At 38.9% G+C, this 15,080-nt stretch overlaps 1 protein-coding gene across 8 annotated transcripts in view; it reads right to left on the reverse strand.

Moving 5' to 3' along the window:
- PDE1C (phosphodiesterase 1C) overlaps positions 1 to 15,080 on the reverse strand; it is a 292,772-nt gene that overhangs the window by 109,486 nt on the left and 168,206 nt on the right. The window contains exons 1-3 of one of the 8 annotated variants that reach the window (XM_042969410.1): positions 14,838 to 14,871; positions 13,347 to 13,421; positions 12,945 to 13,087 (exon numbers count right to left, since the gene is read on the reverse strand). The exons of 3 other annotated variants lie outside the window; for them this stretch is intronic. In XM_042969410.1, coding sequence (XP_042825344.1) covers positions 12,945 to 13,027 — 83 coding nt within the window. In that variant the 5' untranslated portion in view covers positions 13,028 to 13,087; positions 13,347 to 13,421; positions 14,838 to 14,871. Of the gene's footprint in view, positions 1 to 12,944; positions 13,132 to 13,346; positions 13,515 to 14,837; positions 14,906 to 15,080 lie in introns of those variants that run through there. 4 more of the 8 variants (XM_042969425.1, XM_042969402.1, XM_042969431.1 and 1 more) reach the window with 4 other exon arrangements.

The raw sequence follows: 15,080 nt of genomic DNA on the forward strand, positions 1-15,080 counted from the left end.
ACAAAGAACAATCTTACAATTATAGTGACACATTTTACAGCCGTTGAATATTTTTATTTATCCCAATATACCTGAAAGGAAAACACAAATCTAGTGATGGAGTTGACCAGTATTTCTCAAAAGAGCAAGTTATAAAACAAACACATACGTTTTTGCCAATGTGAAGCAAAAACAAAAAATGTTCTCATCCACCAGGCACTGACCACCCCCGAGACTTCTAGCTATCTTTTATCTAAGAGTTCCCTAAATTACCAATGATTTTGCTGCTTCTCTGATTTCAATTTTTTTGGTTCTAATTGGACGTATTAAAGCATGAGCAGCACCAATATTCACCAAATGCCACTGGAGATTTCACTGTGTTGAAGACTATGTTATGTTTGTTCAGCAGTGACCAGCTTCATGAGCCTGCATGGGTAACCTCATGGCCAACAGGTGTTCCAGGATAGGTAAGGAGAGTCAGACCACCAAAATACCCATAGAGGGCTACATAAGGAATACATGAAGAGAAACTATTTTCCTGGACAGGAGGAATTCCTTGCAGATTAATACCCCAGCTCTAAGCGGGGGGTGGGGGTGGGGGGTGGAGGGGTGGGGGGGGAAGAGGCTGGATGATAAACCAAGGTAATGAAGACAAGACCTTCCCCACTGCTGGTCAAGTATTCCAGACAATGTAAAAGAAATGATAAAATATGCTCTCTTATTTATATCAACATTATCCCCACAGAGAAGGAGTTAGCATATATGAGAGCAATAAAATGACAGCAGAAGATCAAAGTCCAGTAACTGAGAACTCTGTAAATACCAGAGATATGGAGGTTGAACAAACTCCTTGGGCTGTTTGACACTAGGTAAAGCAAAGAGCAGAAACTTTGAGGACAACCTTGGGTCTGAGCCCCATATCCCAACATATTAGCTATGCTATACCAGGCCAGTTATTTAACTTCTCTGAGTGTCAGCTAAAAAAAAAAAAAAAAAAAAGGGAGATTCAACCACCAAATGTTCTAAGTTGATATAAAGATTGAATCAAATTGATATTAATATGTTCACATCAATCATGTGGATTTTTTCTAGCTTTAATATAATTAACACATCACATTGTATAAATTTAAGGTGTGCAACACAGTGATTTGACACATGCATATACTGCAAAAATGATTACCAGAATAGGATTAGTTAACACATTCATCATCTCAAATATTTACAACCTGTTTGTGCGTGTGCGTGTGTGTGTGTGTGTGTGCGCGCGGCAAAGACATTTAAGATTTACTCTGTTGGCAACTTTCAAGTATACAATACTTGAAACTAATACTTGCTAACTATAATCACGGTGCTATAATCACCAAAACACATTAGATCCCCAAAACTTATTCATCTTATAACTAAAAGTCTCTATTCTTTGACCAACATCTCATTTCCTCTTTGTTTTTCTGAAGGCAATTGTTACTATTATTGCTGCTGTTATTCAGTGACCTTGATCATCAGAGGCAGCCAGACAGGAAACATTCTAGCAATATACCAAAGAGTATTATGAAGTCTCCATTTCCCAAGGCTATGCCCACGTTCCTGACTTCAAAATATCCTCAGATTTGCCATCATAAGACATAATAGGTCACTTCTTGGCCAGGTGTAGACTACTCCCCTCCAGATCTACATGAAAATGATCACCTGTAAATACTGAGGAAAAGTTCTGGATTAACCTTAAACAGTAGTTCAGCCACACAAAAGAAAATTCCCAGGAATTTCAGTGATGTAAAATACAGAAGAAATTAGATTGAGGATGGTCACTACTGGACTTGTGAATCTCCAGCACGTAATGGGAAAATAGGCAAAGGAAACCAGCAGAGGACTCTGTGGGCTTAGAGGTAAGGATCAACCCTATGGCTCCCATTAGCAGCACTAGGAAGTGTTCTGGATTTCAGGGGCAGCAGGACAGGGAGTTGGCATGGAGGGCTTACCAGTCACTCACACACAGTGGACAGCCAGCCTGCCAAAGAATGGGGAGATTGTTGTAGCTGTGAGCCCTGAGAGCTATTCCAAATAAGGAATGGAAGTTCTTTAGCAAAACACATTCCTGGCTAAGTCTGCCTCTAATTTTGACTCTCACCTCCAGGGGCCCAACTACCCCCAAGATGTCTGGAATCTCAACCAACAAAGTCAAATGAGGGTAAATTAAAAAAAAAATTTTTTTAATTTTCTCCCTTCATTTGGGGTTTAAAGATTCCACCAGGAATTGACATGAATCTCTAATAGGACCCATGTCAAATCTCAAAACCTAAGAGGAATGAACCAAAAGTAAAAAAAAAAAAAAAAAATGGCTAGACAAAACGTAAGACTAATAGAAGTAAGGACCAGATGATTCTGTCTACCTGCAATAGGGCTTCCATAAGAAATAAACAAACAGAAGCAGCTTTAGTCAAACAAGTTTTCCTAGACTGAAGAAAGCCTTTTGTAAGAGGATGAAAAGGGATCAGATAAAACCAGGAAAAAATAAATAAAAACATCCAACATTTGCTGTTGTAATTTTTCATTTCAAGGAATAGAGAAAAGAACTTGAAAACGTTTGAGAAAATAAAATATATGACTTACAAAGTAAATAGAAACGTAGCTGGCCATAGAATTCTACCATGCCAAATACCAGAGAGCAATTTAAAAGTAATACCATTTTTTAAAGAATAATGTGGTATAATTCAAGAGATCTATGTCTATATCTATACAGTAGAATTGCCTACAAATATATTCTCAGGTGTGGATAAGTTCAAAAATCCATCATTAATATGATTTTCCAAAAAAAACAAAACAAAACAAAAAAACAATAAACTTGAAGGCATACTCTAGGACAGTGATCTTTCAAGGGTGGGAGTACATTCATGGTTCTCCCATTAAATGGATTGTGAATTCATGACCTAGATTTAACTAAGCCAGTCTTTACAAAATACACAAGTAATTTCAAAGATTTTAACAAATGGCAGATGAAACACAATCCTAATTATATAAGGCTAAGGAAATATAAAAATGACCGACAGGTCTTCTCCCAAGACAAGCTCCTGTTCCTAGTAGAAGGGCTTCCTATGTCACTTTTATGAACCAAAAAGCAATTATAATCGTCAAAAACAACTGAAATTATTAAGAACATTATATGGAATACTGCTTTAAATCCACTATTCTTAAAGATCCCTACTCCCAGGAAAGCACAATATCAGGGCAATACAAGTCTAGAAGAGTTGGGTATCATCTTGTGATCTCGCACAAGGACCACAGGCCAGAACAGGAGTGGGGCTCCCAGGGAAAGCATCACCTGGAATCCCACTCCACAGTTCAGATTAGAGTGCTGAAAATCATCTCCCCTGGAAAGTCCCAGGCTTGGTACCACAAGTAGCCGAAAATCAACAGTGTGGGGCTCCATCCTGATGTAGTCACCAGTCGTGCCAGTCAGACATTGGGCACAGCCACATTTATGTATCTGCTGTGAAGGTCTGACACGACAGAAAGTTGTAAACAGAAGCAAACCCATAACTGAGTGACTTCAACAAACCCAGAGAAGAAATAATACAGAATAAAGTACCGTTAGGGTGCGTAAGAAGTACTAAAAATTCTTATCTGTTCCCATTTCCCTGGCTTACAAGATGAGCAAAAGATTCTACCTACACCCTGGTGGACACAAAGGAAACCTAGGACACACTCAGTGTGTTTATGGAGAGCACCTAGTTGACAGTCACCTCTCTTTGTTCAAGAACAACTAAACAGAAATATATATATATATATATATATATATATACACACACACACATTATTATATATTATATATCATATATATACTTATGTATATACTTATATAATATATAATATTATATATATAATATATATAAAACCTATCAATGAAAAGATTCAGCATTAAAGAAAGAGAATACAGCACTCAAAATGAAGAGCAAGGACTCACTTTCAAAAATAAAATTCACTAATGGCAACAGAAGTAAGTTTTAGGGAACATCTGCTTTGTGTTCAATAAAATTCAAGAAAACATGGATCTGTGAAACAAAGGTGAGAGCGGAAATCATAATGTAATAAAAAGCAAACATATTGAGACAGGAAAAGAAATTTAAAAGAAACAAAACACGACAATAGAAAGACTATATAAACTTTTTTTTTTTAGAAAAAAAGAAGTAAATGGTGACCAACTTTTTAGACGCCCAGCTCCTATTTGGACTGGCACCCATCAAACACAAGCCATAGCTGTCTCTGTCCACATAGCTGCCAGCTTTATGCTTTATGCAGCCACCACACAAACCCTAGAAAATTCTAAATGTCCTTATTTTCAAATATTGTTGAGCTCTAAGACAGCATTCAGGTGGGTGTTTCTCCACTGGCCCCCTCTACACCCTCTCCTCCTTATCCTTCTTGGAATCTGATGCCCTGTCCTTCCCTACCTACCACATGAAACTGTAGCTTCGTGAATGGAAGAGTTTCAAGTTAGCTCTTTCACCACTGCCACCAAATCCCTAGATTTGAATCCATCTTAAGAAGAGTTGTCTAAAAATAGCCAAGATCTCTCATACCCACTTATAAAGTATTTTTGTTAACTTTGGAGAAGACTAGCTAAAGGAGGAAGGCTCGGATGCCCTCCTTTGTTTTCCTAGTGAAATTTGTCTGGGTATTCTTCCATGTGGATTCATTTCACCTAAAAGCCAAGGTCCCAAAGGACCAATCCCAGGTAAGCTCTACTCTATATAACTAGCTATTTAACACTATTCATAAGAAATTTTGGTCCAGGCACCTAAAGGAAGGGAGAGAGGGAGAAAGCTGAGGGAGGGAAAAGGGAAATATACAACAATACCAATAATAAAGTTTCTCTTCTGCGTGAATGTTCATAGTTTCCAGCACTACATTTATTTGTCACCATGGCTGCCAGATAATGGTTCCAATATAGAAGTGCAACACCATTTTAGGACTAGCTTATGCTTTCAAACTTTGGCAATATGCCTTTCTGTTATGAAGGGTATAATTTTATTGTGGAGGAACCACGGCATCTTTACCCGAGTCCTCCACTTCTCTACAGAAGCTGCTTTCCACAGGCTTCCCAGCTACAAGGCATATGATGAAATGCTGTGTTACTTAGCTTCCCGTGCCCTCAAGCCCAGAGCAAGTCCTGGATGCTGAGTTACCTTGAGACCATGCCATTATTTGAAACGCATATAAGCATCAGAAGAGAGGAACTAAGTGAGGAAAGGCCGAACACCATATTTTTGAATTTGAAAGGCTGTTGGAATGGATAATTTTCTAGAACCAATGGGGTTGATTTTATTAGGAAACAACTTTTTGACTCAATTTCATAACCCAGAAAATTGCCCTACAATGGACTAAGCACTACTCCCCACCCAGGTGACGTCCTAAAAACCCTCCTATACTATGCTTTGAAAGCACATATATTCGTTGAGCTTTAGACACTACTACAATGAAATCAGAAAAGCCTACCAAGCAAAAATAAACTGGAATAAAAAGCCAGGAAATACGGTTTCTTATTATCGGTCCTTTCTGCCCCAGGTTATTCCCTTTGAGAATGGATAAGCAGCAACAAAAATGCCACTGGGGCCAAGGATGGCTGTTATCTCAGACAGACTTTGTTTAATTTGAAAGAATGTAAAAGGGAACTGGATCTTTTAAAACACTTCCCGTGCAGGTTCCAGGGAATCATGAGTCCTAAAAACTCTTTTGAATAAAACACTCAGTGTTTCAGTTCATCACATCCGTGTATTTGTAAGGCAAAAACATCTCTGTGTACTTTTCACACACCTGTTTCCTCCATGTCACTCCCATCCCCTGCCACTTACCTAAATGCCACAGAAAGTAAATTAGAACAATTCTTCCTAAAACAGCCCTAAAATGGGATACTCTAAGTGACCCTCAGATTTATTTTTTAATGTCATCTGCCAATGCCATCTGAGTATTTTTCTGGTGATTTGTTTTTATAATTAATTAGGGTGCCTGCACTTGTAACACTCATTCAGCATTTGCTGGGTGCTTTCTGTATGCAGGCACTGTGACAGGCTCTTACAATCCAAAGGAGAAAATGCAGAACTTTTCCTTAATTAGGGAAGATGGACAGCTAATAGGCACCTGCCATGAAGCATGGCAAGCATAATCCCTGAGGTGACAAAGGTGCTAAGAAAGCAAAAAGGAGGGGAATGTACAAATAACAAGGCACTCACTTGAGGAGGTGACATCAGAGCCACTGGAGGCCAGATAGGCATCAGCCAGGCAAGCGAGATAAAAAAAACAAAACAAAACAAAAAACTGGCAAACTTTAGACTAAGGGAGCAGCCAGAAGACTGTGATCCATTCAGGAAATTCCCATAGGTAGCTGGAACTTAGGGGTATATGAAGAGATAAAACTTTAGAAGGCAGAAAGAAGCCAGACCCTGGCGGGACTATTGTGCCAAGCTAAAGAAATTTAATTTTCTCCTGGAGATAATGTGGATTCCCCTGGACAGTTTTTAAATGGGGTAGGGAGCGGCATGATAAGATTTTCATTTTATTTTTTAATTTAAGTTTATTTATTATTGAGAGAGAGAGAGAGAGAGAGAGAGCGTGAGCAGGGGAGGTGCGGAAAGAGAGGGAGAGAGAGATTCCAAGCAGGCTCCACACTGTCAGTGTGAAGCCGGATGCAGGGCTCAAACTCATGAACCCGTGAGACCATGACCCTAGCCTAAACCAAGAGTCAGACACTTAACCAACTGAGACACCCAGGCGTCCTAAAGAATAGCGTTTTAAAAGATCTAGCAGCAGAGCAAAGGAGTGCAGTTACTTAGTAAGTGGGAAAATTCTATACATTTTTGTTGTAATTAGCCTTGTCTAATAGCCTGAACAGTGCAGTAGGAATATAATGTCTCCTGTGAGAGCACAGTGATAAATAAGGTGTTGCATGAGTTTGGTGGTAGTATGGATTGTTGTTTTTAATAATTTCTGGGAAAGGACTTGTTTGGAGCACGTGGTATCCTGATACAGCGACCCCCAAAAGCACGAACACCAACAAAAATGATGACTGGCAAGAATAGCCTAGTTACGTAACTTTTACCTTTTGCTAATGCCCTAAATAAAAGAGAATTTTGCTTCTATGGCTCCCAACATGCTTAGGCAGAGGTTCAAATAGATTTAAATAGATTATTGGGCTCGAATTATTCTTTCACTTAAAAAAAAAAACTGGGTGCCTAGGTGCATTTCTGTATTTTTACATACCTCTCTATATACGTCATTGACTAGTAAAAACATAATGTTATACAAGACTTTAAATATCATTATTAACAAAATTGACCTAATTGAACATGTACTGAATAAACACTACAGTCAGTTGCAGAGTACGTTCTCTTCAAATGCACCTATAACATTTATCAAAATTGACTATATGCTGGGTCATAGCAAAAATATCAACAAATTTCAAATAATTGAAATCAGATAATGTTCTCCAATAACAGTGGAACTCAGGTTGAAGTCAATAACAAAAAAAAAAATGAATAGAAATACTCTAAATGTTTGAAAATTTAGGAATATACTTCTAAATAACCGTGGGTCAAAGATTAAATGAGAAAATCATTCTAATGTCAATAAAAATATGATACATCAAAAATTGTGGCATTCAGGTAAAGCAGTGCTGAGAGGGAAATATATAGTCTTTTATTTTTTAATTTTTTAACATTTATTCATTTTTGAGAGACAGAGAACATGTGTGGGGGAAGGGCAGAGAGAGAGGGACACATAGAATTTGAGGCAGGCTCCAGGCTCTGAGCTGTCAGCACAGAGCCTGATGTGGGGCTTGAACTAATGGACCGAGAGACCATGACCTAAGCCGAAGTCAGATGCCTAACCCACTGGGTCACCCAGGTGCCCCTGGAAATATATAGTCTTAACTAACTAGATCAGAAAGGGAGAACATCTGAAAATAAGTGATCTCATTATCTATCTAAGACATTAGAAAAAGTAAGTTAACCCATCTCAAGAAAACAGAAAAAGAACAAGTTAATCCAGAAGAAGTTAAAGATAGCAAAAAAATAAATAAACACAATAAACAAAACTTAAGTAGAAAACAAACGTTTACTTAGGAAAAATAAAGCCAAAATAATAACAAAAAATAATCACCAAAACCAAAAGCTAGGTAAATCAATAAAGCTTAATAATTGAATTCAATAATTCAAATAATTGAAAAGCTTAATGAAATGGTTAAGCCAAACAAGACTGATCAAGACAAAGACAAAAAAAGACAAAAAAAAGGCACAAGTAACCAAATATCAAGAATAAAAGAGAGAATATTACTACAGATCCCAGAGACATTTTAAAAAATACTAAAAAAATAACATAAATAATTTTCTGCAGATACATTTAAAAATTGAGATAAAATTTTTAAATTTCAGACAACTTAATTTATCAAAAAATTTTATAAGAAAAAAGATAAAATATAAAAACTTCTGTATCCACTGAAGAAACTGAATCCATAGTTTAATATTTTACCACAAAGAAAACGACAGTGCTAAATCATTTTATCAATGAATTCATCCAAAGAGAACATAACACAATCTTCCAGAGAAAAGCAAAAGAAGAAACATTTTCCAATTCATTTTGTGAAGCCAGCATAATCTTGCATCCAAAACTAAACAAGACAATTATAATAACAGAATTACAGATCAGTCTCTCATAAACATAGATGCAAAAATCCTAAACAGAATTTTAGCAAACTAAATCCAGAGATAAATAAAATGGAAAGCAAACACCAAGCAAACTTGCAAAATGCAAGGTTGCTTTAATATTTTAAAGCAATGAATAAATGGTATTATTTTAACAGAAATGAAAGAAAAAATCATACACTCTTCATAATAGGTTTAGAAAAAGCATTTGAAAAAACATCTATTCATGATAAATATCTTCACAAAGAAGGAGTCGAAGTGAATTTCCTAAATCTGACACTGGGTCTTTAAAACAAAATACTACAGCAAACATCATCATACATAATACTGAAATATGGTGAGTTTTCCTGTTGAACTAGCTAATATGGGGACATGTATTACCACTACTTCCCTTCAAGCCTATATGGGAAGTTCTCACCAGCTCAAGAAAGAAAGGAGAAGAAATAAAAGGCATAAATACTGGAAAGGAAAAATAAAACTGTACTACAGATGAAATCCTACATAGACAGGATATCTAAAAGAATTTGCAAGTATTATAATTAAAAGGTGAATTTAGCAAGGTCACTGGATAAACAGCAATAAATAATTACAAAAGCATCAAAAAGGAAAGTATCCAGAAATAAACTTTATAAAAGACAAAAAAGAACTCTATAAAAAACTGTAAGATATTATTAAGAGAATTCTAAATGGCCTAAAGAATAATCCATGTACATAAATTTAAAACTCAGTATTTAAGAAATATGAATTCTGTCTAAATTCATCTATAGATTCCATGTAATCCCAAACAAATTGTCCACAGGTCATTTGGTACAAATTGACAGGCTGGTGCTAAAATTTATTTGGAAATGCAACCAAATATACCAAATATTGTTTTTGAACAAAAAAGAACAAAGCTGAAGAAATTATACTCCTAAATACGAAGACTACTACAAAGCATTTAATTCTGGCCCTGTGTCCCTTAACCACGTCGCTATTTTAGCCTTCTCCTCTCAATATCCAGCTGGCATGTGTAAGGATGTGCACCTGTACTTTTATATTAATTTAAACACAACATAAGTAGGCAAGGGAATCTGCTACAAGCATAACTAAAACAGCTCAATATAAATTGCTTTTAAATGATCCTGGTCTACATGCGACTGTTCTATTCCATCACCATGGGCCCATTCTTTGGATGCCCACTTGAGGGTATCACTACATACTCTCTAGGTTGCTGTGGATTCTCTGATGCCTCTTGTTTTCATGAAGCTACACCATGAACATACCTGAATATTCAGTCTTCTCTTACTTTCGGTTCTACAGAGTAAATCTCCTTTCAGGATGCATGTTTGTGGGTGAGAGAGTGAGAGGATGTGAGGGCACATGCATGCAAACTCACTATCAACACCAGGCAGAAAGCCCTGTTTAGACCAGGAGAAGCCTTGTATTTTTATGGTATTCCAGGAGGTATTATGACCTAGGGTTAAAGTATCAATTCATTTTGAGTTGATAATATTGACTTTGTTCCTATGGAGTTCTTATGATCATATAATGTATTGATTTAGAAAGGGGGTTCCCTCTAGTCATTCTTGGTCTTCTAGAGAAATAATTCTTTAATACTAGTTTATCCCTTACTTGTTTTCACTGTCACTCAACTCACACATTCTAGGTTTTGTTTTGTTTTTTAAGTTTATTTATTTACTTTGAGTGGGGGAAGGGGCAGAGAGAAAGGGAGAGAGAGAATCCCAGGACGGAGCCCGACCTGGGGCTCAGTGTCACGAACCACGAGAACATGAGCCAAGATCCAAGAGTCGGATGCCTAACCCACTGAGCTACCCAGACACCCCTCACATATTCTGTTAAAAAGAGATAATGCAAAAAAAAATTAAAAAATAAGTGCAAGACACACAATTATGCTAGGAAAATCTTTACTCCTGAAGGAAGACATTGTCTCTCTAAAGTATGACTCTAGGTGGGCAGAGCTTATTAGAACAGAGTGCTAATGTGAGAACCCACTTTATTGGCCAGCTTTCTTCAGGAAAAAGAAATAAAAAGAATGAAAAGGAAAACTCAGAGCATCATTCAGAATCTACCACAGGCCATGCTGGGGGCTGTGGAGGGAGATGGAGACGAAATCCTGCCAGCCTACCAAGAGGTAAGTTCCAGAAGCCATTTTTCATTTGCAGCTATTCATGTGCAAAGAATCACCATCACTTTTCTCTGCTAATAAACATGCCACTTCAAAAACATCTGTTGGGACAGACCAAAGAAATGAGAAGGACTAAAAATGTCTTTGAATGGTGGTAATGAGAAAAGGAAGATGAGCGGAAATAGGAGGGAAATCTGCAGGAATATTTAGGCAGGTTGAAACCACACATGGACAAATTTCTCTACATCTTAAGAATCAGCCCAGCCCCATGGCTCCCTCACTTCCCTTCCTGAATTCAGTTCCTTGTTCAACCTGAATTGCACTGTGTTGGAATGATTATCCAGAGAAGCTAAGTAAAGTTCACTCGCCCAGCAAAATCACAGAAATTCTACCATACTAGAAACATAGTATATTTTAATAAGATAAATCCACTTTTGGATTTTTTTCTTTTATAACAGATACCAATAAAATTAATTCGTGGATAAAAACCTGCAAAGAATGGCTAACAAGATGCTGAATTAGCACAGTTCCCTTCCTTAAGATTAATTCCAGAAGAATTGTAGAAATAAAAACCAAAAAAAACTCAAAGAAAACTGTAAGAGACTCCCAACATGACTCAAGGGTGCTTTGCATGTGTGAGGACAGAGCAGTACGTGGACCAGAACAGGCAGCAGACCCACCAGGTCCCGGGAGGAAATGGTAGGAGAGGAAGTGTTACAGTCAGTAACTGTTCCCTCCCTTCTTCCACTGCCTCCAAATCCACAGTGGCCGCCCCCACACCTCTGGTGACTCAGAACTCTAAAGGTCAAGAGATTCGGGGAAGTTCGATCAGGGTTGTTCGTCTCACCTTGTGGCTCCACTAAGTTTGACATAGGTTCCAAGACAGCCACAGAAGGAAAGAGAATGTGGAAGGACACATGTGGGAGGGTTTTATGAACCAGGCTGCAATTGGAACTCATCACTTCTGGTCACTCCCCATTGTTCAGAACCCACTTCATGGCCACACCTTTCCAAGAGAGAAGCTGGAGGATGTAGTCTGGCTGTATGCCCTGGAGGACGAGGGAGCTGGTTTGCTGGAGAGCCAGCCAACCTCTGCCACAGCTAGGAAATGGAATCCTGTCATCTATACTTGTTTTTCCTTTTAACCCTTTTGTTTCTACCCCGTTGAGAAGGTCAAATGGGATACTAACTGTATATTAAGGGGGCTTGTTAACTTGATAATCTTTTTAAACTGAGAATCATAATCATGCTGATTACGGGATAACTTCCCAAACTTTCTGACAAATATGACATCGTTCTCGAGGAGACTATCCTGAGTGAAAAAAGGCAATCCCAAAGTTACGTATTATATGATTCCATTTATATCACATTCTTACAATGACAGGATTGTGATACGAAGGACAGATTACTGGCTGCCAGGAGAGGAAGGGGGAGGAGAGTGGGACAAAGATGGGAACATAAAAGGGAGCTTGGGATGGTGGCACTATCCTGGATCCTGACCGTGGGAACAATGCACAAACCAACATGCCTAATAAAGTTGCACAGGACTAAACATATGTGCACACACATGCACACATGAGTACAATAAAACTGGGGGAATCTGAGAAAGATAAGAGGATTGTGCTCATGTCAATATCCTGGTTGCACTAGAGTTTTACAAGATGCTTCCATTGTGGGAACTGCGTAAAGAGTACGTGGGACTCTCTCCATATTACTTCTAACAATAATCTGAATCCATCTCGAAAGAAAAATTTTAATTTAGAAAAAAGGACATAGCCCTACAGCTCAATGGAATATTGATAACAGGTTGGACTTATGTTGTCCTCACCCTGACTGGTTTTACAGGGGCCTCTCTGTTCATGTGGCCTGTTTAGTATCTACCTCCCAGATCCTTCTGCTTGGTTTCAGCAGGGGAAGGGAGAAATGTTTATGGGTGAGCTGTTAACTGTACGATGGCCTTGGAGAGGATCCAACAAGGGCTTACAATCAGTGATGTTTGGAGCATGGTAAGAACCAAAGACTCAAGGCTATTTCAGGCTGGAGATTCTCAGGATCAGCTAAAGAAACTGAGATGCTAGCAAATGGTTGACTTGCTAAGTGACTTTCCTTTGGCTTGCCGGGTGACTTTCCTAAGGGGTCCCTGATCCCACCTTTCCTGGCCACGACACCTGCGGAGCTCTAAGGTATGAGGCACCTTCCCTCCTTGCATTTGTGCTATCCCTTTCCAGTTCATCCTCAGAAGTCCGTTTCATTTCACAGGTAATTTCCCTGAGGCAGGCTGGCCACGAAGGGTCTGTGAAGAAGGAAATCCAGAGCTAGGCATGAGGCTGATGGGGTGATGACAGGGAGGCAAGGGTGTGAAAGAACCTGTCACGGTGATTGTGTTGTATTGTACAGTCCTTACCAATGAAACAGGAAACCAATTTGCATATTATTAACATTTGAAGTTTGTTTTTAACCTAATTACCTTTCAATTTCCTGCCAACCGTAAATCATTCTGTTACAGCTTTGGGGTAGGGGGCAGGTAGAGATCTGGACCCATGGTGCATTACCATTCATTGTCTGACTGCTCTAGCACAATCTAATAGCGGAATGTGTCAAAAGCCAAAAGATCCTCCATTCTTCTGCTATATTAATAGGAAAAAAAAAGAGTCAAGGGGACTTTTTATTCAGGCATTATCACCTCACTCACCACTTCTCTTTGTACTTGAGGGTTGGGATTTATTCCACTTTCTCTTCTATTAAAATAGTGCCCCACCCTCTCTATGGTTAGAAACACAAGCTTGCTGTAGCTCAGGTCACTAAACAAGGTAAATGCTAATACAGGACCCAACTCTCATAACTATTTAGGAACACAACCCATCCCCTGTTAGCTATTTTCTACCAGAATTTATAAGGAGGGTTGATTTACAAAGGAATTAGCAGTAATCGTAGCACATATTGATGAATCAATATAGATAAAGCCTCTGCTTATGCCAAGTAAATTATTCCTCAGTGTTCAGGATGGTAATTTTTACGATTTAAAAAATACTGTCTGGTGCTTTGGAGTTCTCCCCTCACAAGCAGCGTGAGCCTCCGTGGCACCAGGACTTCCTCATTTAGCATTTTGAAAACCTCCTAAAACTCAGCACACAATCTGTAAGTTTTTTTTTAACGACATTTGAACCTCTGTGGTGTTGTAATATGTTCTGTTATTGAATGTGAAAAGAATTTTTTTCTGAAGAGCCTTATTGAGCTTCAGACTCTGGCTCAGGACTAGAAAGAGGAGGGAACAGTTCCATTCAATGATTCTCTGTCAAAGAAAACAGAGACCCCAACGGAATCATAAAACGTCCCACACTTGGATACTGACTTCGGAAGAGTACACGAGATCTGTCAAATCTTGAGAAACAGTGGTGCCTTCACACCTACGCTATTGAGGGTTTCTGGAGAGGAATTTTCCTTTCTCCCAAAGGGACTGCAAACCCGCAAAACTGGGGCTCATTGATTGATGCCATGACCTGGTCAAGCAGGAGAGGGGACACCTGCTCTGTCCACAGGACCAAAGGCCAACCAGACCTGATTATAGGTCTCCCTGCAGAACGTGAGAAGTGGCTGAGCTCGGTCCAGTGCCAGTGTGAACTAAGAACATCATGAGCATCTCTACTAGAGTTGGAGACCGACTGGTACTTAAAATTGATAATCACACATATGGCTCAGTGAACAGCCACTTCTGAATGTGCTTTGGCTCTGGGCTATTTACTATCGCTTGCTGAGGACCAGGTGTGGATTCCTGCTTCACTTTTTCTCACAGCCCTTGCACTCTCACATTTGTCTCCACAAAGATGCCATCAAATCAAAAGTGAAAAGCTAAAACCTGTGGCCCAGGTTACCTACTGCTTTAGACTTCCCTCACCTAAAACCTTAGTTTGTCCTCATGCAGCGAATTCCACTACCCGAATTTGCTGGTATGGAACAAAAGAGACCATGCTGTGTTTTCATCTCCCCCACCCCCACCCCCACCCAGGCCAATAAACTCCACTGCTGTCAACAGCCTTTCTGACCATGACAAATCTCCAGGAAGTGGCAGAAAGAAGAGTCTGGACATGGGTAGTGTCCTAGTCCAAAGTCCTGAGGTGGGAGGTTGTTGAATGGGTCAGGGGAACACAGAGAATTGAGTAACTTAGCTTTTTGTGAACTCAACAAGGAGGACTCCCAGGCCATTTTCACACCAACCCAGCACAGCGACATCACAATACAAGCAGCTACCATATGATAGTTAGACAGAGGGAGAGACAGTTCCCATC

The sequence above is a fragment of the Panthera tigris genome, chromosome A2, assembly GCF_018350195.1.
Source record: "Panthera tigris isolate Pti1 chromosome A2, P.tigris_Pti1_mat1.1, whole genome shotgun sequence".
Taxonomy (NCBI): domain Eukaryota; kingdom Metazoa; phylum Chordata; class Mammalia; order Carnivora; family Felidae; genus Panthera; species Panthera tigris.